The 26,358-nt window shown below is 43.0% G+C and overlaps 1 protein-coding gene across 1 annotated transcript in view; it reads left to right on the top strand.

Annotated features, from left to right (window-relative positions):
* LOC127659863 (neural-cadherin-like) overlaps positions 1-26,358 on the top strand; it is a 422,183-nt gene that overhangs the window by 175,936 nt on the left and 219,889 nt on the right. Inside the window, exons 7-8 of the mRNA XM_052149856.1 lie at positions 6,637-6,779; positions 23,388-23,560. Coding sequence (XP_052005816.1) covers positions 6,637-6,779; positions 23,388-23,560 — 316 coding nt within the window. The remainder of the gene's footprint in view (positions 1-6,636; positions 6,780-23,387; positions 23,561-26,358) is intronic.

Raw genomic sequence — 26,358 nt, 5'->3', positions numbered from 1 at the left:
CAGGGAGAAGTAGAGGAGAAATTGCACTGTTCATAGGTCCTCTTCTACCCTGTAAAATCTCACACAGATTTGTTCCACTACCTAGGGGTGGAGTTTCCACTCTCTGTATTTTCTGTCTGGACAGTAAATCTGCTCCCACATACGGGCATCCAGGAATATAAACTGCCCTGAGTGACAGGGGCTTGCCCTGGGCCCCAAGGAGAATCCGACGTGCCAGAAATTAAGCTGACGTGAATGTGGACCTCCTTGATGGTTTATGTAAGAGACTACCGCTGTATTGCCCACCCGCACCAAGACATGGTAGCCTCTGAAGGAAGTATTTCAGGGCCAGAAATACCGCCATCAACTCGAGACAGTTACTGTGTCAACCGAGCTGACGACCCTCCCATCCCCTTGAGCTGGACGACCAGTTAAGACTGCTACCCAGCCCGACAGGGAGTCGTCTGTCGTTAGCAGCCTGCGATGACAAGACGCACCTAGAGTGGGACCCAAGGTAAGAAACCGGGGTCTGAACCACATAGCAAGGGAACGAAGCACGTGGCACGTAACCCTTATTAGCTCTAGAGGACTGGCCCTTGGATGAAATCCCCTGGCTTTTAGCCACAGCTGAAACGGTCTCATATGGAGCAGGCCCAAAGGGATCACCGTGGACGCAGACACCATGAGATATTTGTTGATACTGGTGAACAGTGCAACCTTGACCTAGCCTGAGTTTGCTCAGGGTGTTCTGAATGGACGTCATACGAGCGGGAGACAACTGTACCCGCCTCGTGATCGAATTCCATATAACCCCCAGATAGGTTATTTCCTGTGTGGGAGAGGGAACGCTCTTTGACGTTGAGTCTCAGACCCAGAGAAATCAGATGAGCTAAGACAATATCCCTGTGCTGAACTGCCAGTTCTTGGAGCTGCGCTAAGATCAGCCAGTCGTCTATGTAATTCAGAATGCTGATGCCCCGGAGTCACGAAGGAGCCAGTGCTGCATCCATGCATTTCGTGAATGTGCGGGGTGATAGGGCTAGGCCGAATGGAAGAACCCGATACTGGAAGGCTTTGTCCCCGCAAGCAAACCTCAAGAACTTCCTGTGCTGTGGCAGAATTCCAATATGGAAATATGCGTCCATGAGATCGATCGTGATCAGCCAATCGTGACGTTGGATCTGAGACATGACCGTCTTGACAGTTAGCATTTTGAACTTGAACACCCTGACCGAGTGGTTCAAGCCTCAAAGATTTCAAATCGGACGCAACCCCCCCCCCCCCTTTCTTGGGAACCAGGAAGTATCTGCTGTAATAGCCTGACTCTTTCTCTGGAAGGGGAACACATTCATGGCCCCTTTGACCAAGAGATTTTGCAGCTCTTTCCTCAGTAGATGTGTCTGCTCCGGTTTCACGGTAGTGGGAACCACGTCGTTGAAACGCGGAGGGCGGCGAGCAAATTGAATTCTGTAGCCTCTTTCTACTGTGTTCAGAACCCAAATGCTGACTAAAGCGGACATAGACCGACCAATGGCACAGCCTTTGGTTGCATGGAGAGATAAATCTGTGGCCCGACGAAGTTCAGAAAAGGCTTCTTCGTCCAGCGTTGCACCCACACTCAGGTCTTTCAGTTGGTCAGCCTGGTACACCTGTAACACGGCCATGGTGTGCAGCTCAGCACCAGCCTGACCTGCCACTTGATAAGCCCTACCCACTAGCAGGAGCACGCTTCAGATTACGAGAAGGATCAGCTGGATCTGGGGAGAGAGCGAGCGATAGGGACGGACCCGTCTCTTGCTCCTCAGAAAAATATATGCGAGAGCCCCACGATGAAAGAGTGGGCGCTGACTCCCGGAAGTAAGCGAGGCGAGCGCGAAGCATTTCGCCCGAAAGTAGGTCGCAATGCGCGCACTCGCCCTGCCCCAACGCGAGCATGCTCTTCCCCCAAACAAACAAAACAAAATTGATGCGTGTCCCTGACAGTCATAGAACGTTGACAGGGAAACACGCATCGTTTGCTTTGCTTTTCCGACATTTTTCAGCCTTTTTCTTTTATATATATACACTCACCTAAGGGTTTATTAGGAACACCTGTTCAATTTCTCATTAATGCAATTATCTAATCAACCAATCACATGGCAGTTGCTTCAATGCTTTTAGGGGTGTGGTCCTGGTCAAGACAATCTCCTGAACTCCAAACTGAATGTCAGAATGGGAAAGAAAGGTGATTTAAGCAATTTTGAGCGTGGCATGGTTGTTGGTGCCAGATGGGCCGGTCTGAGTATTTCACAATATGCTCAGTTACTGGGAATTTCATGCACAACCATTACTAGGGTTTACAAAGAAAGGTGTGAAAAGGGAAAAAAATCCAGTATGCGGCAGTCCTGTGGGCGAAAATGCCTTGTTGATGCTAGAGGTCAGAGGAGAATGGGCCGACTGATTCAAGCTGATAGAAGAGCAACTTTGCCTGAAATAACCACTCGTTACAACCGAGGTAAGCAAAGCATTTGTGAAGCCACAACACGCACAACCTTGAGGCGGATGGGCTACAACAGCAGAAGACCCCACCGGGTACCACTCATCTCCACTACAAATAGGAAAAAGAGGCTACAATTTGCAAGAGCTCACCAAAATTGGACAGTTGAAGACTGGAAAAATGTTGCCTGGTCTGATGAGTCTCGATTTCTGTTGAGACATTCAGATGGTAGAGTCAGAATTTGGCGTAAACAGAATGAGAACATGGATCCATCATGCCTTGTTACCACTGTGCAGGCTGGTGGTGGTGGTTTAATGGTGTGGGGGATGTTTTCTTGGCACACTTTAGGCCCCTTAGTGCCAATTGGGCATTGTTTAAATGCCACGGCCTACCTGAGCATTGTTTCTGACCATGTCCATCCCTTTATGGCCACCATGTACCCATCCTCTGATGGCTACTTCCAGCAGGATAATGCATCATGTCACAAAGCTCGAATCATTTCAAATTGGTTTCTTGACCATGACAATGAGTTCACTGTACTAAAATGGCCCCCACAGTCACCAGATCTCAACCCAATAGAGCATCTTTGGGATGTGGTGGAACGGGAGCTTCGTGCCCTGGATGTGCATCCCACAAATCTCCATCAACTGCAAGATGCTATCCTATCAATATGGGCCAACATTTCTAAAGAATGCTTTCAGCACCTTGTTGAATCAATGCCACGTAGAATTAAGGCAGTTCTGAAGGCGAAAGCGGGTCAAACACATTATTAGTATGGTGTTCCTAATAATCCATTTAGGTGAGTGTATATAGAAAGAGGGAAAGGAGAAAAGGTTCACTGCGCACTGCCTAACAAATTCTAAATCCTAGCAGAGGAAAGAAAGTTTCTGACAGGCTTGTGAGACACACAGCACAGTTTGCTCTGAAGAAAACGGATCTGACGACACGCTGGTGACGTGTCTATTTATAGCCTGGCCACAGGTGCATCTAATGATCTCACCAGCCGAGGCTATAAATTCCGGTCAATGTTCATTGACGTGTTACACACATATTCACAGCTGGTCACAATGCAGGATTGTTCCCAAAAGCGCTTAGCAAAGTGCAGCATCATAGTGAAGCTTTTTGTTAAGGGAACAGTTTATTCCAGGGTTTTAGCACGTCATGTGAACAATAACGTTGATTTCCTTTTGGGATATAGAAAAAGCGGTTTAACACACCTACGTTTCTCCCGGAGAACTCAGCTTATTGTGGTTATGTAAACGCATAAGCAGCATTCTGATGGGTGTTTGAAGAGTGTGCAGGCATGGAACAGACCGGGAACATAAACATCATAGGATGGAGCCCAACAACATGTCAGCTCAGTAGAAATAATTCAACATTTCTGGGAGTACAGTGGAAAAATCACATACACACAAACTATACCCATTTATATACACAAATGTAAAATATTGACTGTCACTAATGTCTGCATAGATGCGCTCGTAAATTGGGGGAATCCCCCTGAGTTTTATGCAAACCCCCACTACTGCATTGCAATTCAGCTACAGGTCGCTGTAGGTCACAACAGGTCACGACAAACACAGCAACAATTCTGGAATATCAGGAAATAAAGCGACTCAACAGAGTAAAATAGTGAAGTCTTTCTCGAAGTTACATTGCTGTGGAGAAAGCTGCTTAATGACAGAGCCATATGTATACAGCAGTAAAGTGTAAACGGGAATGCTGTTTTCTCGCAATAACACACTTTCTCGCAATAAGCCACTTTTTGGTGTCCATGTAACTGTAGTCATTGTATGAAGCTTCATTATGGCTCTTTGTTTGTTTACTGAAACATAGAGTCCAAACATAATTTTTTGTTTAAACATACTGCATCTGATTACTTCAACTTGATTTGATAAATGTTCTTGTATGCTCAGAATGTATATAACATATTGCAGAGGTTAATGTTAAAAGCTTTAACAGGGCATCCTGTTTTTCTCTTTTCATTCTCTGTTTTCTAAGACATGAATTACATAAGGAATTAAAGACATCTAATTGTGTTTGCCGGATACAGTATGCAGTTAAAAGTGTGCGCTAAGACATGTATTATAAGTCTTGTGTGCACTGAGAAAACAAAATGTGTTCGATAATATATGTAGCAATTTCACATTATGCTTTTAAGTAAATTCAGCTCATGGTAATTTTAAGTCAGCACAACTAGAAAACCTTTGTTAGATATACACAGATACAATTATACAGTTAATTTAACTCTATTTACTCTAAAGTCACATTAATAATATTTGACAACTAGTTGCAAGTTGTTTCAATTGAACATTTATATAATTGTTTCTGCCTAACAGATACTGGAAAGAAAATAATGAAATAATGAGGTCAGTCATTAGACGTTTTTCCCCAAACAAGTGCACATAAATATTCACTTCAGAAATACATTTTTACCTGAACAATTAAAAAAATAGGTGGACTGAACATATCCCACTTCACCAAAGGGAACACTAATCACCCCAATAGTTACTTTTCGCGAAATAGCTATTTACAGTAAAACTACATCAATATGACTGCCGCTGCTCTCCGATGCAGTGGCGATGTCGTCATCCAATTCCAGAGCTCATGGGTGAATGCCGGCTGGCCGCGAGGTGAGCTGCACTCATCCCGAGCTCGGACGGAAGCAAGCGAATCCCCAAATCTGAAGTGGCTTTCTGTCGTAAGGAAAGAAAGCCACGACCGCAACGTTGCCATGGCTATGTTCTCGTACTGAGAACATGAATCATTCATAAAATGCTGCCTGTGTGTGATCGCAGCCCAGGCATGCGAGGTACAATTAGTACATTTATCTATTAAAACTGGTGAGTTTCCACAAAATCTTAAAACAGATGTGGTGACCCCAGATTTTAAGTCTGGAGAGATTAATGAGGTCTATAATTGTAGACCCATCTCAATTACTCCAGTAATTTCCAAAGTTTTCGAAAAGTTAGTTGTTGAACAATTAATAAATTACCTGGAAAAAAATTATCTCTTAAACTCCCGACCAATGTATTCAACAGAAATGAATATATGTCATTTTATAGATACCATAAAAAGTAGTGGGATCTGGAGCAACCTGGAGATAAGTGCCTTGCTCAAGGACACAATGGTGGTGACTGTGGGGTTTGAACCAGCGACCTTCTGATTACCAGTTACGTGCTTTAGACCACTACAACACCACCACTCCACTGTGATATGTGATATAATATGTGATAATAGGTGTTAAACCTATTAAAAAAGTAAAAAACTTTAAAAGAAATGGATCAGAATCCAATGAAATGGCATCAATGTCAAATTGTTCAAATGTATGATTTGTTAAGTTTTTATATTTTTTTAAAGTTCTCATTTATAAAAACAGTATTTAAGTGTATATGGCCATGCCCCTGATGTAATCTTTCAGTTGATACAAATATACAGTAGTGATTTGGCAAAGACCAGAGGGGCAGTAAGTGGGAATTGTAGAGTTCGGAGATGCAGAACTGCTGTAGGTCAATCATCCTTTTCAGTGAAAGTCTCACATCTATGGAACACTATCCCTGTAGATTTGAAGTTGCAATCAGAACTCACAGTTTTCTCTACAAAGCTGAAACAATGGCTGAAATCTTTTCAGCGATGTGAACATTGAGTACATTAGGTTTATTCAGGATGGTTAAGTTTACATTTTCTTTCTGTAAGTAGGATAATTTACATTTTATGTTTTGTGACTTTGTATAAAGTTACATATGTACTTAGGTATGTCAGTATGCCTTTGTTTGAATTGTTTAGGTACAGCATATACACAAATAGTTATCTGTATATACATAAGTGTATTTGTTTTTGTTTCGTTTCTTGTGATGATTGTGTTTTTGTTTTGATTTTATGTAAAAGCCTAAACAGGGACAAGGGATGCAAATTAGCTTTATGCTATATGCCCTATGTACACGACATCGGTTGTCTGTGTGTAACAGTGCCTAGTGTATTGTCCCTGTTAAATAAAAAAAAGGCAGGCAGAGTCGTTGATTGCCTCCTCAGACACACTGCCTCTGTCTCATAAAAGAAAAACACTTAAACATATAGACATTAATGTGTTAGTTTTGCTGTAATGACCACATGTTTATTTTTTGCATTTAAAAAAGGAAGAAATTCTGAAATTTGTTTGTGGGTGTGTGTTTGCAAAACAGGTATCGGACCTTTGTCTCTGAGGATGCAGGGCCCAACACTCTGATTGCAACAGTGCTGGCTAAGGATCCGGACGGAGATGGGATCACATATAAAATTGCTGCTGGCAATGAGGAGGGCAACTTTGTCATTGACAGTCAGAAAGGTGAGACATCCTTTCTCTCTCCCTTTATCTCTCTTCAGCCATTTCTGGGTGCATGAGCAAGGAACTGTCCTGAAGAAAAGCCTTTATTCACTGGTTTCTTTCAAATTCTTTACATGACATTAAATCGCATCATATTAAACATTAGTAGTTTAACTATTAATAAGGTTTTAATAATAAATACAAATTTACCTCAAGTAACTACTGTGAGCATTTTTCATTTCTTTGATTTGTAACTAGTAGGACCTAATAAACAAGCAAAAACGTTTAGCAAATAGTTTTCCTAAAAACCGATGTCCACATAGACAGTGGGACTACATTGTGAAAATTTAAATAACACCAAGCTATAGAATGTAATATTTGTTTTCATCAAATAGTTTATTATATGTCCAGGAGTGTTGTTTATTCATGTTTTTTGAGGCGTTATAGGCATTACAGCTGATTTTCTATAAAAAAAGAAAGTTGGCCAAAATGACAATAAAACAAACGTCTAGGTTATGTATGTAACCTCCGTTCCCCGATGGAGGGAACGAGACGTTATGTCAGAGAAGCGACACTAGGGGTCTCTCTTGAGTGCTGATATTCACCTCTGATCTATAAATAAAGGCCAATGAGAAGTTGGCAGCCGGTATTTGCATATCCCGCCCCCGGACATACGGGTATTTAAGCGGGGCAAATACGGGAGTTCATTCAGAATTTTTCTGAGGAGCCGGAAATGGTCCGGCCACAACAGTGGACCGGCTCAGCGACGTGGTGGGGAAGACAAAATGTCTTGTTCCCTCCATCGGGGAATGGAGGTTACATACGTAACCTATACGTTCCCCTTCAGTCGCTCTCTCTACGTTGTGTCAGAGAAGCGACACTAGGGGTCCACTTATAAACGTGCCATGCGCTGAGCCGTGTATGTGAACTGCTGATACAGGAGCGAGCAGGTATTCTTACGTGCAAAGACGTCCAACTGTATCAGACTGCACGTACCCTCACCCAATGACCCATTCAAGCCATCAGAGTCTTTCTCGTTACCCTGGAGGGGGGGAACAAGGTGATGGCTGCCAACCTGGGAACAGGCCAGCCTGGCTGGGCCTCTTTTCTCTCTATTTTTCTCGCATAGAGCAACTTACACACATTGAGGGAAGGGGGTCTTAGAAGACCCTGCAGAGGCGACACCTACCCAGCAGGGGAGGCAAAGACATCGCATACCAGAGCGAGCAGTGGGAGGTTTCTTGGGAGGCAAACAGGTCTACCTGGGCCTTGCCGAACCGGTCCCAGATCAGCTGGGCGACTGGGGGTGGATCCTCCACTCTCCGCCGGGCAAGCTTTGTCTTGACAGTGCGTCCGCTATCACATTGAGGTTGCCGGGGATGTGAGTGGCGCGCAGTGACTTGAGCCGCTGCTGGCCCCAAAGGAGGAGACGACGGGCGAGCTGTGACATGTGGTAGGAGCGTACTCCGCCGTGGCGATTTATGTAGGCTCCCACTGTGGTGCTGTCTGACCTGACTAGGGCATGTTTGTCTCGAATTAACGGGAGAAACTTCCTCAGGGCAAAGAAAACAGCCAGCAGCTCTAGGCAGTTGATGTGCCAACGCAGCGGGGTCCAGTTCCGACGGCCTGCAGCTGTGTGCCCGTAGCACACAGCGCCCTAACCCGGTTTGGAGGCATCGGTTGTGACCAAGACGCGTCGGGACACCTGATGCAAGGGTACTCCTTCCCTTAGAAAGCAGAGATCTGTCCAGTGTTTGAAGGTTTGGCGGCAGGCAGTGGTGACTCTCATACAGTGCGTGCCGCGGCGCCATGCTTGTCTCAGGACTCGAGTCTGAGGCCAGTGCTGAGGTGGTCTCATATGCATCTACCCCAGCGGGACCACAGTGCCTGGCTTGAGGGAAGCAAGGCATTTCAGCACCGACTGTGCATGCTCGTTGGAGAGACGTGGCTGTGAGCGGCGCACATGCCCGCGGAACCAATTAAGCCTTGGGAAGCATAGCGGACCTCCGTGCGTCAGGCTCAGTCTGGGCGGAGACCCGAAGGTGGCGGCCCAGGTGAGTTATCCACATCCGACGCTGCTGTTACGCTCTCCGATGCAGCGGTGATGTCATCATCCAATGACGGGGAGCTTGAGGGACCGGACGGTAGGCCGTTAAGCGGACCGCAGTAATCCCGAGCTCGGGGGAAGCAGGCAAGCGTGCCGGGGAGGCGGGAGGTTTCGAGGGGATTTACCCGGCGAAAGCGTCCCGTTATTCTCCCCAGATCGTCTTTCATCTCCTGCGGCGCCTGCCTCAATCCCGTAGGAAGGAGGCGAGGCGCGGGGGGGTGGCTGAAATGGCTCTCTCTCACTACAAGAGAAAGCAGAGATCGCAACGCTGCCACGGTTATGTTCTCACACTGAAAACATAACCCATTGGAAAGAATGCTCATCCCGAGCTCGGACGGAAACAAACAAGCATGCCGGGAAGCGCAGGGTTTCGAGGGGGTTCACCTGGCGAAACGGAGCCCGTCATTGTCCCCAGATCATTTTCATCACCCGCGGTGCCTGCCTCAATCCCGTAGGAAGGAGGCGAGGTGCGGGGGGCGGCTGAAGTGGCTTTCTCTCACTACAAGAAAAAGCCTACGACCGCAATGCTGTCATGGCTATGTTCTCGTACTGAAAACATAGACCAACATTGCGTGTGATCGCAACCCAGGAATGCAAGGCAGTTTTTATGACTGTCAGAGGTGGGGAGAAATCAACCACATCCAGAAACTACACAGGGGCGGAAATATCGTCTTTAAAAAGACGCGTCCTGAGAAGGACGTTCAACGCCACTGTGTTTTGCTCTTTAGAGTGAAATTACTCTTTTAGAATTACTCTTTCAAGTTGTCTGCACTGTCGAAGCGCCCAGGGGCAAGAATGCACAGCCGTGCACGAAGGAGAAAGCCGCTGTTGTGCGCCATAAAGTCCAACAGCATGCAGAGCGTCAGAGGATTTAATCAGGAACTTGGTGTGTAACTCGCAGCAGACTGCATGCACGACCATCGGCTACTAAGAAATTTTCTGAATGAACTCCCCTATTTGCCCTGCTTAAATACCCGTATGTCCAGGGGCGGGATATGCAAATACCGGCTGCCAACTTCTCATTGCCCTTTTTTCATAGATCAGAGGTGAATATCAGCGCTCAAAAGAGACCCCTAGTGTCACTTCTCTGACACAATGTAGAGAGAGCGACAGAAGGGGAAAATGAGTTATTTGTCAATTATATTCAACCTTTGCTATATTTAAAACGCTACAGCCAATCATTATATGATGTTTTACCTTGCAACACACTCCATGAAGTTGGGACAGTCGAGGGTTTACCACTGTGAAACATCATAATTTCTTCTAATAACACTTATTAAGCATTAAGTACTGAAGACATAAGTTTGTTAAGTTTAAAAAGAGTTATTTTCCCCCATTAATCCATTATCCTGGTCTTCAGCTGCACTATTGTATATAGTGCGCTTCTTAATGCACCATGCATTCTCAATTGGAGATGGCCAGGACTGCAGGCAGTCCAATCTAGCACTAGTACGTGACTTGAAGTTGTCCTGCTGAAAATGCTTGGACTTCCCTGGAAATGACAGTGCTGGATGGCATGGAGTTACCCATGCCATGGGCGCTGACACATCCCTGGCGCAAATAGACACTGGCTTTTGGACCTGATGCTGATAACAGCTTGGATGGTCTTTATCGTCTTTGACCCGGAGAACATGATGGCTTTGTTTTTCAAAAACTATTTGAAATGTGGACTCATCAGACCAAAAAACACAGCTCCACTGTTCAACTTTCAATCTAAGATGAGACCAAGCACAGAGAAGTCAGCAGCACTGCTGGATTATTTGTTAATGGGTCTATTGATAAATTGACAAGTTTCGAATGATCCTTGCTCTTGAAGGACTAGGCTGTTTTATACTGATACAATTGTATCATCTGTTTAACATCTCCTTTTTATTTTAACTCATCAACTTGTTATTAGTCTTAAATTGCCCCTGTCTCAACTTTTTTAGAACGTGTTCCAATCATTCAATTTGAAATTACTATACATAAAAAATGAATAAATAAACAGTGAAATTCACTAGTTAAAATGTCATATAAAGTGCTGTTGTAGTGTTTTAAATATAGCAAAGGGTGAATATAGCCTAGTTTAGAAGTCACTACTTTTAGTTTTTATTAGCATTTTTCATACTGTCACAACTTTTTGGTAATGGGGTTGTAATAATTCATATTAAAAGTAATGGCAAGCATCATCAAATCACTGCCAACCATGGTAAATTACAATTATACTTTATAAAATTCTGAATCTATGTACTGATTATCATTGTCCCGTGTCTGCCAATCGTGTCTTAGCTGCATAGAAAGCTATAGGATGCACCCTTGCTCCCTTGCTCCCTGTTTAGTGAATTACTTAACCTCCAGTGTGCTGTCTGTCTGCACTGGTCTCAGAAAAGTTAGAAATGCACCTTATTTTCATTCTAACTCCATATAAAGCCTCTGCATTTTCACATTGAGAATAAATGTATTCATGCAAAAGCTGAAACATTTTTCTTTCATAGTAAATATATAAGAATGCATTTACTAATGTTAATGAATAGAACCATATTGTACAGTGATAACAAATTAAAACAATAAAAAAAATATATTAAAATGAAGTGAATTGACCCACAGATGTGTTAATGTTGAAAATATTCAAAATAACGAACATGTTTTTCAACCTTTGAGGGAAAGCAGTCTTACTTTCCACATATGTGGACATCATGTTTATCAGCACGCTGACGTGGGGAAAATTAACAGATTTTTAAAGCCGTATATATAACAAAACTAGATTTTCTACTCTTTACAACCACACAGGTTTCAATCAAAAAACATAAAGAGATTTCTTACCAGAGACACTTTTGTTGGTGCTGGGCCAGTAGCAGAACTTCATGTAATGTAACATCATGCTCCTATCATGTGAACAGTATTCAGCCTGTTTTAATTTAAATGATGCATTGCATATAGCAAAGCCAAAATACAATGTTCACACATGTGGAAGCTGGCTTGCACAAGTTTACATTTAGTTTCACACCAAGTCTGTATTCTTTGGCTTTTTGACTTTAAATCTGAACATAATTTGTATATCAAAAGACTGTTTTGATATTTAATTCTTCATTGGATAGTACAGAGACAAGAAAGCAGTGAAAGAGTGGGCGGGGCAATGGGATTGAGATGTTATGCAGGCCAGACTCGAACTTGTGTCCCAGTTGAAACTCCACACACTGGTAAAATTGAGCATGTTGTTACCTAAAGAAGCCACTTCTGAGCTGACCCTTAAAAATCGACTTTTGTTGGTGTATTTGATGTCTTTAGAGTTCAGCATATGACGCACATTTTTCAGTATAACCGACAAAACAATAAAGTGCATAGGCGACTGCTGTGCCACTATCGATATCAACAGAAATCAAATCGCCTGCATGAGCATCCTATTTCAATGTGTCAGATTATCTACGTTAACTATCCCAACAGGAAAAGAATTCTTTAACCTTAACAGTCCATAAGGGTTAATTGAAGATGCACAATGCATGGTGTGAACATCTGGTTAACTGTGAAATACACAATTGTAGAGAGAGCAAGTGAGGTTAACAGCAGCATCTGTTGTAATATTCGAGTACATAAAAGAATTTGAGATTCCACAACGGGTGGAAGTTTTTAATATCGAGCCAAAGATACAATGTTAAAGAAATATTTGGTGAGGTAACCTAAAAAATGTGCTTCATGTGGTAACACCTAAATTAACTGGTTTATAATATAAATTAATTAATTAAAAAGACTATAGGTTACATTAAAAAAAAATATATATATATATATATATATATATATATATATATATATATATATATATATATATATATGTATATATATATACAGTGAGGAAAATAAGTATTTGAACACCCTGCTATTTTGCAAGTTCTCCCACTTGGAAATCATGGAGGGGTCTGAAATTGTCATCGTAGGTGCATGTCCACTGTGAGAGACATAATCTAAAAAACAAAATCCAGAAATCACAATGTATGATTTTTTAACTATTTATTTGTATGATACAGCTGCAAATAAGTATTTGAACACCTGTCTATCAGCTAGAATTCTGACCCTCAAAGACCTGTTAGTCTGCCTTTAAAATGTCCACCTCCACTTAATTTATTATCCTAAATTAGATGCACCTGTTTGAGGTCGTTAGCTGCATAAAGACACCTGTCCACCCCATACAATCAGTAAGAATCCAAATACTAACATGGCCAAGACCAAAGAGCTGTCAAAAGACACTAGAGACAAAATTGTACACCTCCACAAGGCTGGAAAGGGCTACAGGGAAATTGCCAAGCAGCTTGGTGAAAAAAGGTCCACTGTTGGAGCAATCATTAGAAAATGGAAGAAGCTAAACATGACTGTCAATCTCCCTCGGACTGGGGCTCCATGCAAGATCTCACCTCGTGGGGTCTCAATGATCCTAAGAAAGGTGAGAAATCAGCCCAGAACTACACGGGAGGAGCTGGTCAATGACCTGAAAAGAGCTGGGACCACCTTTCCAAGGTTACTGTTGGTAATACACTAAGACGTCATGGTTTGAAATCATGCATGGCACGGAAGGTTCCCCTGCATAAACCAGCACATGTCAAGGCTCGTCTTAAGTTTGCCAATGACCATTTGGATGATCCAGAGGAGTCATGGGAGAAAGTCATGTGGTCAGATGAGACCAAAATAGAACTTTTTGGTCATAATTCCACTAACCGTGTTTGGAGGAAGAAGAATGATGAGTACCATCCCAAGAACACCATCCCTACTGTGAAGCATGGGGAGGTAGCATCATGCTTTGGGGGTGTTTTTCTGCACATGGGACAGGGCTGACTGCACTGTATTAAGGAGAGGATGACCGGGGCCATGTATTGCGAGATTTTGGGGAACAGCCTCCTTCCCTCAGTTAGAGCATTGAAGATGGGTTGAGGCTGGGGCTTCCAACATGACAATGACCTGAAGCACACAGCCAGGATAACCAAGGAGTGGCTCTTTAAGAAGCATATCAAGGTTCTGGCGTGGCCTAGCCAGTCTCCAGACCTAAACCCAATAGAGAATCTTTGGAGGGAGCTCAAACTCCGTGTTTCTCAGCAACAGCCCAGAAACCTGACTGATCTAGAGAAGATCTGTGTGGAGGAGTGGGCCAAAATCCCTCCTGCAGTGTGTGCAAACCTGGTGAAAAACTACAGGAAACGTTTGACCTCTGTAATTGCAAACAAAGGCTACTGTACCAAATATTAACATTGATTTTCTCAGGTGTTCAAATACTTATTTGCAGCTGTATCATACAAATAAATAGTTAAAAAATCATACATTGTGATTTCTGGATTTTTTTTTTAGATTATGTCTCTCACAGTGGACATGCACCTACGATGACAATTTCAGACCCCTCCATGATTTCTAAGTGGGAGAACTTGCAAAATAGCAGGGTGTTCAAATACTTATTTTCCTCACTGTATATATATATATATATATATATATATATATATATATATATATATATATATATATATATATATTGGTTAGATCAACTATAAATAGATCCTTGTGGGTAACAATTGTGTTGTGACATGTCACAAACTCTCCCTCAGTGAGACCTTCTGACTAATGTACAGCATGGGGCGCTCCTTCCCCTTCACCATCTGGGACAATACTACTCCCACCCTGTCTGTTGTGTCCATCTACAAGATAAAGTGGAGAGTGAAGTCAGGAAAGAGCAATAACGGCCCACCTCAAAGTGTACCCTTCCCTGCTGACATGGCTCCTTCCACTAGACCAGATCTGGTACCCCCTTTTATCAGTTAGTGGGCTGGTGACAGTCGAATAATTAGGCACAAACCTGCGATAATAGCCAGCCAGCCCTAGGAACTCACCTCCTTTTTGTTCTTAGTTCTCAGGCAGGCTGCAATAGATGCAGTCTTATCAATTTGGGGCCACACCTGCCCATGACCCATGTAAAAGCCCAGACACCATACTTCCACCTGCCCAATTGCGCACTTCTTTGGGTTTACCTTGAGTCCCGCCCGTCTCACATCTCAGGACAGCCCTCAGATGCCACAGCCAATCATGTGAAAATAATGATGTCATCCAGATATGCCGGCATAAGCAGTGTAGTTATAACTTTTCATGGGAAAATGGAGTTAAGGGGATCTGCCAATATCCCTTCATTAAATCCAGTGTCGAATAAAAGAAAGCTAGACCTAACCGATCGAGCAGCTCACCAATCCAAGGCATGGGATATGCTTCAAATTTAGACACTGCATGGAATTTTCTATAATCCACACATAACCGGACCACGCAATTGCTCTTAGGAACCAAAATCAGCGGGCTGGCCCAGTCACTGTTGGATTCTTCTATTACCCCCAAATCCATCATGGCCTTTAATTCTTCCCAAAACACTTTTTTGTGCTCGTGTAAATGGTAGGGACAACTGCGTTCTGGGGTCTTCTTGATATGGTGCTCTATGAGATTCGTACGACCGGGAAGATGTGAGAACCTGTCTGAGAATTCTCATTGCAACTTGGCAACCTTTGTGACTTTGGATGATGAGAGGTGGTCTCCACATGTGACTGGGATGACTCGATCGGTGACTCTTAAGTTCACCTCCGGTTAGAGCTCCTCCCTCTCTGGAACCACTGTCGCCAAAGTCACAGGGACCACCTCTCTCCAAGGTTTAAGGAAGTTGAGGTGGTAAATCTGACGTGCTCTGCCTCTATCTTTTCCATTCACCGGCATCAAAAACTAGCGGATTGAAAGGTCCATGGGTCTGGGGAACCAGTTTTGGGGTCTTTACAAGGTCTGCGAGGGGAAGTGCAGACAGTGTTGCTCTGCGATGCAGCTGACACATTGCAGGATGGCTTGTTTCAAGTCCTCGTACACCAGGAAGTTTGCCGCAGGATGTTGTTCTGTTTATTCTGTTTATTTCTTCCACATCACATAAACAAAGAGCTCATGGCTGCTTTCACAAATTCAAAATTAGATCCTCTATAGGTTTTGATACATTTAGCAATGTAAATCCTTTATATATAACATCTTGTCTGATATACACATTTTAACCAGTTTCTTTTGTCAAATTAGTTACAGCACCCACAAAATGACAGAAATGTTAGGATTTGGTTGTTACACTCTTTATTTAATTATTAATGTGTCCTTTAGAAACCATGTATAAGCACAGGACAGGCACAATGTGTCCCTTAATGTTAAAAAGGTATAATCTACAGAGTTGTTCACATGGCATGGGCACACTTGTGTCAAGTAATGGAAACATTTCATTTGAATGTTGTTTATTATTTTATTTTATTTATTTTAATAAAAAAAAATATATAATAATTCTCTACAGTTTTAATAGACTGGATACATTTAGTAATGGCTCAGTAAATATCATATCTGTTGCCAACTAAATACACATTTTAATTAACAAGGTAAACTGAAGAACTTAAGACTTAATTACTACATTTTTAGTGTAGTAGCTAGACATGATGTCTGTGTTGATTGTGTTTTAACTGAAGCAGATTTGTCCTCTGGCGCTTACTCTATATGTCCTTCTCACAAACTATGTTTGTTGCTTACATTCACAGTGCTCCAATTTAGTGCTCTTCATTGGAAGCACTGCAGTTCCTTACTAAATGTATCTGTTGATTCCCCTCCCTACATATTCCTACTCTTCTCTCCTCTAAAGCTCAAAGCATTATTTTATTGCCCTTCTATACAGTTCGTCAGATCTCTGCCTCTCCTGAAATTCCCTCTATCATTCATTAGAGCCTCTCCTCCATTAGATCATTTTTGTTGGGCGAGACAAGGCCAATTAACATCATTACGGACTACAAAGGGAATAAAAGCTCCGATGTGAACATGCTGCCTCTCTCCTGGACGAGCTAAATACATTTTATGCTCGTTTCGAGGGAAATAACACCGGCCTCGCGAAGAGAGAGCACTCGCGGCCGACGCTACAGAGGTTGGTTCACTCTCCGTCTCTGTTGCTGATGTAACTCGATCCTTCCGACGGGTGAACATCTGTAAAGCCGCGGGTCCAGAAGGCATTCCGGGCCGCGTCATCAGAGCGTGCGTGAACCAACTGGTTGGTGTTTTTATGGACATTTTCAACCTGTCCCTCTCGTTGTCTGTAGTCCCCACATGTTTCAAAACTCCACAATTGTGCCTGTACCAAAGCAATCAAAAATCACTTTTTTGATTTTTGACTCGTGTCCTGGTGCTCTGACCCCCATCATCAGCAAATGCTTTGATAGGCTAATCAGAGATTACATCTACTCTGTGCTGCCCACCTCACTGGACACATTGCAGTTTGCCTACTGCAACAACCGCTCTACTGATGAAGCCATTGCTTCTAAAATACACACTGCTCTCCCACACTCCCACCTGTTAAAAAAGGAACACATATGTGAGAATGCTGTTTGTAGACTACAGCTCAGCATTCAACACCATAGTGCCCTCCAAGCTTGATGTGAAACTCCGGGCTCTGAGCTTAAACAGCTTGCTGTGCAGCTGGATCCTGGACTTCCTGTCAAGCACACATCAGGTGGTTAGAATGGGCAGCAACATCTCCTCATCACTGACCCTCAACACAGGAGCCCCAGTGGAGCTCTGATATCAGCCCACTCCTGTATTCCCTGTACACACATGACTGTGTGGCAACACATATCTCCAATGCCATCATTAAGTTTGCTGACGATATGATGGTATTAGGTCTGATCACTGACCATGATGAAACATGGAGGAGGTGCACACTCTGACATGCTGGTGTCCACATCCTCGGTGTCCACATCAATAAGGAACTCACATGGTCCGTCCACACTGAGGCCATTGTGAAGAAGGCTCACCAGCACCTCTTCTTCTTGAGACAGCTGAGGGAGTTTGGAATGAACCACCACATCCTATTATCATTCTACACCAGCACTGTAGAGAGCATCCTGACTGGCTGCATCACCGCCTGGTACGGCAATAGCACCACCCACAACCGCAAAGCCCTGCAATAGGTGGTGCGAACTGACAGACACATCATCGGAGGTGACATATAGGACATATATACCATGCGGTGTGTAAAAAAAAATTTGGATGATCATCAGAGACTCCAGCCACCCGAGCCATGGGCTGCTCTCACTGCTACCATCAGGCAGGCAGTGTCACAGCATCAGGACCCACACCAGCCAACTACACGACAGTTTCTTCCCCCAAGCAATCAGACTTTTGAACACTTGATCTCTCACGATCACTATACATCAACACTGCACTTTATTACTCTTATTATCTCACACTGGACTGTCATAAATTATATCCTCTTCACAATACAAATACTGTATATACATATATATATATATTTAAAAAAAAATATTGTATGTGTTTGTGGCAGTGGGAGCGTGGTCAAGCGCCCGTCCGGGGGAGAAATCGGTAAGGGCGCTTGACTACGCCCCACTGCCACAGTGTTCTATATTGTGTGTATTGTTTACTGTACGTTGTATATTATTGTTGTGTTGTGTAATTATGTGTACATTTGGTATGTAAATTGTGTTGTGTAAATATGTTGTGTATTGTAAATTGGTATATGTCTCGTCACTGTCATGACTGCTATATTGCTCGGAACTGCACACAAGACTTTCACCCACTGTTGCACTTGTGTATATGGTCGTGTGAAAGTAAAATTATTTGATTTGATTTGATTTGAAGGTGCCGGTGTACATAAAAAAAAAATACAAAATATGGCATCTGAGGAAAGCTTTGCTATATTTTGATCTCCTTTGCTTCACATTATTTCCAGATTTCCTACGGTTGCTGTGCTTTTTTCCTTAACTTTTTATTGCGCCTTCAGATGCATTGCTGCAATGGTGGCATTTTCCTCTTACAACATACTTGTCACAAACGCTTTCGAGAGCACCTCCGCGATCGGCCACCGGAGATCTGATTCACCTGAGTTCTAATCACCCATGCACCCACATACCGGGCTTGATTACATTTACAGCTGATTCCCATCCCTGCTCCCGCTATTTAAGCTTCACGCAGTTACACACTCAGGGCGAAGTCCTGTTTGTTCCGGCTACTCTACTGAGCTTTCCACGACCATTCTTGTTTGATTATTTGCCTACCGACCTTGCTTTGCCTATTGACTACGGTTGAACACTGCCTGCCTACCTGAACCTTGCCTGTTTCCTCGTGACTACCCTTTGCTGCCTGCCCTGACATCCTGCTTCACTCACTACGCTCCTGCTCTGCCTACGTTTGCCCTGATACCCCCATTGCCTGACCATTGCCTGCCTATATCTGTGAGTTTCAATAAAACACTGCTTATGGATCCCAACCTACCTTAGTCTTTGTTACAGAAGACTTCGCCAAACACCGATCCAGCGGTGATATCACGCATGGCTGAAGAGCTCACCACCCGAGCGAATCAGCTCTCTGCACAACACCATCAGCTCGGCCGTCTGGCGCCTGCCGTGGATGAAATTATGCGGGCTGTACAAGCCCTCAGCCAGTCAGCACCGGCGCCCACTGCGCCTCCAGCCAGCCCAGCGGCCGACACCGTTCCTCTTTACCCATCGATCACTGGTCCCTGCCTCGCACATCCTGAGAAGTTTGATGGTACGCCCTCGAAATGCAAGGGATTCCTCATGCAGTGCTCGGTCTTCCTCTCCCAACAACCGGCACTTTACCCCACCAATGAGAGTAAGATCCTCTTTGTATGTTCCGTGCTCACGGGCCGAGCTTTCGATTGGGCTACCGCGATCTGGACCAACCAAGGTTTCGCCCAGTCAACCTACGAATCCTTCATGGGCAGCCTGACCACAGTCTTTGATCACCCCGAGGGTGGCAAGAGCCCAGGCAAAAAGCTGATAGCCCTGCGTCAAGGTAATCGCACGGCAGCGGACTACGCGCTTTCCTTCCGCACTCTCGCTACGCAGACCGGCTGGCCGGAGAATCCCCTCAAGCTCCACTTTCGACAAGGGCTGAGTGCCGAGCTTCAGTCTGAACTGGCCTGCCGCGACAAAGTGACGGCGTTAGACGGGCGCCCTCTGGGGACCGGTCGCGTGTGCTACACCACCACCGACGTGATCCTGCAGGTGGGGGCTCTGCACACCGAAACCACACGCTTTTTCATCATCCAGAAAGACCGGCCCTCCGCCCTCGAGGTAGACCCTGGCGCCGACCAGGTCCTCGCTTCAGGAGCCGCTCACAGGAGGGGGGCTCTGTCACAAATGCTTTCGAGAGCACCTCCGCGATCGGCCACCGGAGATCTGATTCACCTGAGTTCTAATCACCCATGCACCCACATACCGGGCTTGATTAAATTTACAGCTGATTCCCATCCCTGCACCCGCTATTTAAGCTTCACGCAGTTACACACTCAGGGCGAAGTCCTGTTTGTTCCGGCTACTCTACTGAGCTTTCCACGACCATTCTTGTTTGATTATTTGCCTACCGATCTTGCTTTGCCTATTGACTATGGTTGAACACTGCCTGCCTACCTGAACCTTGCCTGTCTCCTCGTGACTACCCTTTGCTGCCTGCCCTGACATCCTGCTTCACTCACTACGCTCCTGCTCTGCCTACGTTTGCCCTGATACCCCCATTGCCTGACCATTGCCTGCCTATATCTGTGAGTTTCAATAAAACACTGCTTATGGATCCCAACCTACCTGAGTCTTTGTTACAATACTCCAGGATTCCCCTAGTGCACTTCAGGGGGATCTGAGGGACAGTAGTCATTATTCAAAATTGGTGTGTTTTAATTTAAAATGTGTGTGTATATGTGATTGTCCCTTTACCCACTGTACTCCCCAGATATGCTGAATTCTCGCCATGTTGGCTTTCTTTTTTTCATATTGACTTGTTGATATAATGATGTCTGTTTAGTTATCTGGTCTTTTTCATGCTCACTCTTTAAAAAACTACAGTAGGCCTATACCATGTAAGTCACGTTCTCCAGGAGAAACATACAGTAAGTGTGTTAAACCAGTTTCTCTTGATCCTTCAAACAGCGTATGGAATATAGCGTTTGCATTTACATGACCTTTCAAACACCATATTTTACAAAACACCTGGAATGTACTGTTTTCTTAAGTGCATTTAAATGGGGTCGTTGACAGGAACATGTCCCCCTGCTTATTATTCAGATATCTTATCTGACCACAAGTTGCTGTACATAGGATCATTTGCTGTATAGTCAATCTAACTTAACTGGGCTTCTTGTGTTTTTAGGGCTGTTGTTCGTCTTGCCACTCACTCAAAGCAGTTATATGGAATGTGTATGATATTTTTTGCGCATTCACACAATGAATGATCAATATTTGTCGTTAAAATGACTAGCTCCTAGCTCAACATGTTTCTCTTTGGCCACAGGGGACAGTGTTTCAAATTTGGTAAGACAGATTTTAGCTAAAGAAAATTCAACCTACTTTTTCAGAATTCACTGTGAGATCAGTCTGCACATTTTGGAGAAGCTGGGGTGTCTGGTTTTCCCCAGTTCACAGTGCCTTGCATATGGGGGTATGACATTGAAATAAAATGGCATAAGGAGAGAGCCATTGGCAAGCCCCCTACCCCACCCTCATGTACAGAGACATTTGCTTGTCATGCCCCTTGAGAAAAATCTTCTCTATCTTTGATGTGCACTGATATGTGCTGGCTGCCTCTTCCATCTGTGTCCTGTTCTAGAATCCACCAGTGTACTACATAATAATCATAATAGGCACTTCCAGCTCATGGACAGATAAATCAAACACTGATTATGGCTAAAATACAGATTTTCATACATTGGACTGCCAATATGTATAATCTCAGTTCAAGCACTTTATTTAATTTTGTCTAAATCTGTGTTTAGATTACATTTTGGGGGTAATGTTAGTGGTGCCTATTTACAGTTTGAAACACTCACTGGTTTTAAAAAACGTTTGTGGTCTCATATTAGCTCATGGCCCACATAGGCAACAGTACTGTAGATGCAACTGTCTAGAGTATAGAGCCAGAACCTTTGACAAGCCTCCTTGTGGCACAAAATAAACAAACACACACTCATTGTGTACCCAATTGACATTCTAAAGGGGTGGCTAGTGTGGGGAGGGTTGCTCAGATTGAATTAGAATTGATTACATGTTCTTTTCCCCAGAGTCGTGCCACAAAAGGACTAGCTTTATGCATTAGAATCAATTCAAGAAACTAGGGTACATATGAATTCGCTCATGCCAAATCTGTGTCAGTTGACAGTTTTTTTTAATTTCCCTTTGCTGTGAGCTGTAGATAGCAGTCAGCCTGCTCTTCAGATTATGAATGCAGAGCTGAATGCAGCAGAGTCTATCGTGCTCTCCTGAAAGAGATGCCGCTGTATAGTGTACTGCAGAGGTTCACGTAGGAGCTGACTCCTGCTGTCTCCACAGATAAGATACAATTTATGAGGCATAACGGGAGCCCTCACACATTCATAATTACACATATATTCAGTCATAAAAAAAAAATATACTGGATTTTATATAGTAAAAACCAAAAGAATGTCAAATATGCTCATCATTGCCTTAAAGGTCAGATGAAGCCTTTCTGATTTATGAATGAGCAATGAAATATTAGTCTTTATGGGCCTGTATATTTTCAGCAAAGTTTTCCGTGTGACATTTACAGTGCCTAACATTTTTAGGAGACATTTAAACACAATTGTATCTTATTGAGACAAGATCATCTTAATAAAGCACCAAACTTATGACAACTCAGAAACAACTATTTCACTTATAGCAGTTTTCCACTGCACGTTACAGTTTGGTTCGACTCGAATCTACTTGCTTTACTTTTCTGAGCTTGCTATTCCACTGCAGTTTAGTGCCGCCTCAGCATGGGTGGGATTATAGGCTGATAGTTATAGTTGTGCCGCCTCTACTGCCATGACATCATCTTAATCGCGACACAATATTACTGAGCATAAACAATAATACAACCGCTAGCTGTTAGCTACTAGCTTATTGTGCCGCATAAAGTAGTTGTTGCATGGCAATTTTACACAAGCATAACAGTTAAATTGGCCTGGTTGTTTTAGAAGTAAGCTTTCCAGTAGCAGGTCAACTAAATAAAGTGAAGCTTTCAAGCAGAGTATAGAGTTAACGTACCATCCTCCATCGTGGACTCCAACAATGTCGTGGCTGAGTCCAGGGCACTCTCCCTCCCATTGCTCCACTTCCGCTTTTACTTGATGGTTATGTAGTCCCTTTTAAGTTTAGTGGTAGCGGGTTGATGTCCCGTATTGCAAATTCAGTGAAGCTGGTAGTGACGATTCTCTCTTGAGTGATCAGCAGGGTTTTGACATCACGATTAGTATTGGCTTGCTTGGAACCTCGACCGAGGTCATAAAAAAAAATCCCCACCATCGAGGGAAGTGACCAGGTACTATCCACAGTGGAAAACCTCTAAAAAGCGAGCAGAGTCGAGGCGAGTCGAGTTGTGCCATGCAGTGGAAAAGCCCCATTAGTGCAGTCACTGAGGTTGAAACTGAGTTTGAGTGGGATTTAGATGAGGGTAATGACCAATTAAATGTTGCTACCTTTGACTGTCTCCACACACAGGACTGATCCGCCTCCGCTCCAGCCCTCCGCCCAAACTTCAGGGAGTAAAGTATATTCTGAACATAACAGCAACAGATGACAATGCATCTGAGGGCCCACAGCCACTCTCCGCCACTGCCCAGGTCATCGTTGGAGTTGATGATGTAAACAACAATAAACCTGTGTTTGAAAAGGTACTGTTAATATTTGATCTATTTGTCCACATCTGGCTTTCTACACACCAGTTATTAAAGCAGTATCTCACGAGCGAGATTGCTACATGGCTCTACATTAGCACGGCTGTGATTTGACCATTCACAGTCGTGCTGATATATGACCATACAGCATGATTGTGGGTATGATATTGCGTGTATACAAACATTAGCTGTCACGGGTGTGTAGTTTGCTCCAGATCACAGTGCCTTCTATATGGTCACTTCAGTACTAGTAACAACAGCTTGGGCTGCTTCTAGCAAGTTATTGGAGAAACGAGGATGTGTGTGTGTGTGTGTGTGTGTGAGTGTAAGTGAGAGAGAGAGAGACTGAGCTTGTGCGATTACTTGCGTCTGTTGCTACTCCCAAGCAGTAGTATAGTGTTAGTTCTTTCTGAAGATAATGGTAATTTTGGTCAAATACATTCTATTTTCTCTCTGTAAAAATAGTCACAGGGAAAAATGAAAATATACACAACTAGTTATTTTACACATCAGTGTTGCACTTACCCTTTATTTTAGAATGCAACAAACAAAAGCGGAGTGATACAAACAGTGAAGTGTCAGAGTGCTGCTGATCAGTGCTCATGGAACGTCTCTTGTCTGATCAGATTTGAGGATGGAACTAACTGTTGTATACATTTATCTAATTAGGTAATTACTGCAACTTTTACACACTCACTTTGTTTTTCCTTACTCTCTCTCTTCCTTTGCTACTGTATATATTTAGGGGTCAAAATGTCCTTCTAATGCATTTGGTTGCAATTGAAAAACAGAACAGACAGACATAAAAACACATTTTGTGTGAATGGCCCCTATGTGATTGTCTTTCTTTTCCATGCAAACACATCTTCTTTCCATGTAAATTATATATATATATATATATATTTATAGATTGCATTTTATTAACAAAATGTGTGCTATTTGCCCAGTGTAATTATCCTAAAATTATTACCGCCATGGAACGCAGGCAGTTAACTTTTTTAAGCTTAAACATTGTATTTATAATAGATATTTTGTACAATTTCTACTGATTATAGCAGCTGTAATTAATCAAATAATGACGAAATTATGGAAAAGAGTGATGTAACACAGCATTTATGTCTTTGCATGGTCTAGTTAAGCACACTTTCATTATTTAAAAGAGATGATTCAGAATAGTGTGCCAGATTCCAATATTCTTCTGCATCCTACACTATACGGACCTTTTCGCAGACTGTGATGGCGTGTTTCCACCTTATTTAGCAGCGTAAATCTAGCAATCTTTTTTTTTATTATTACTTTTTTTATTATTATTATTTAGTGTAAATTTATAACGGGTCTATCCAAAACTTGCTTGAGTTGCTTGTTGTCTCCTGCATACTTAGTCAGCTGTCTTCTATAGCAAATATTCTAACTGAAATGGAGCCTCATATGAGACAGATTTGGAATGATCTACATATGTAGCACCTCCTTTCTTCTTTTAAATAGCACCCTCATGTGCAGCGCATGAGACTCACAACTGATTGCAAGACAAGTGATGCAGGGGAATACTCCAGTGAGTATAAATATGCATAACACAAACACATTTTGGGTAAAATAGTCAATTTTCTGTCATAATTATATATATATATATATATATATATATATATATATATATATATATATATCTCAATCGGGCTCATCTAGTCGGCCACAGAGGTCTCGACTGAGCTTCCTCCAGTGTTGTGTGTTGTGTGCGCACAGGGACCTGGTGCTCACACACCTCAGCTGGCTAGGGCTTCGGGTCAACTGGGAAAAGAGCAAGCTCCTCCCAGTTCATAGCATCTCTTTTCTAGGCTTGGAGCTGGACTCCAGATCTTGGAGCTTGGAGATGACAGCATGCCTCATGAATGTGCACAGTCGGTGCTGACCTGTTTGAAGGTGTTCAGACAGGAAGCAGTGGTTCCACTGAGACTGTTTCAGAGGCTCATGAGGCATATGGCATCCTCGGTGGGTTTATGCATATGAAACTGCTTCAGAACTGGCTCTGATAGCTTTAAATGATACCAAGCTATAGAAAGTATTTGTTTTAACAAATTGTTTATTATGTTTCCAGGAGTGTTGGTTATTCATGTTTTTGAGAATTAACAGACATTACAGTTATTTTTCTGTAATGCTGCTTTGGAAAAATGTGTCTTCAGAAAAGCACTATTAAAAACTATACAAATAAAACAAAATTTGACTTGATTTGATGTTTATGTTACAATGTTTTTGGCAACAAAATATCAATGTTCTTTCTTTACACTGTCAAACAAAAAAAGTGATTGTCAGTTCTGAAGCATTTTACCAATCAGTAATTAGCATAATTAATTCTGATTCAAATTAATGGCCAGCATCATCCAGTCACTGCCAACATTGTCAAAATAAGATTTAGCATCATAAATTATGAATCTATGTACTGATTATCATTGTCCCATGCCTGCCAAACAAGTAGAAGTTGTGTTTAACAGCATGTCGTTTCACAATAAAATCAAAATTAATGAGGTTCCTTAACTGATGTAGCTTTGCTGACATTTCTCCCAAAGACAAACTTCACTGAGATTATAGTATATTTTTTATTTTGGTGTTTGAGCCAATGGGTAAGCAAAAATAATATTTGTTGTGGTCTCAAAGTCACTGAAGTGCCCCACTAGATTGGAACTGCAATGTGCAAATTGCGTTCAGTGAAGTCATCATATGCAAATCAATGGCGCTTTTACTGGGTGCAGTTTATTCTTATATCTAACCCCCCTTTGACTCCTTTTCTTCTCTTCTCTCTT

This window comes from Xyrauchen texanus, chromosome 1 (assembly GCF_025860055.1).
Source record: "Xyrauchen texanus isolate HMW12.3.18 chromosome 1, RBS_HiC_50CHRs, whole genome shotgun sequence".
NCBI classification, from domain to species: Eukaryota; Metazoa; Chordata; class Actinopteri; order Cypriniformes; family Catostomidae; genus Xyrauchen; species Xyrauchen texanus.
This window is presented reverse-complemented; position numbering and strand designations above follow the sequence as displayed.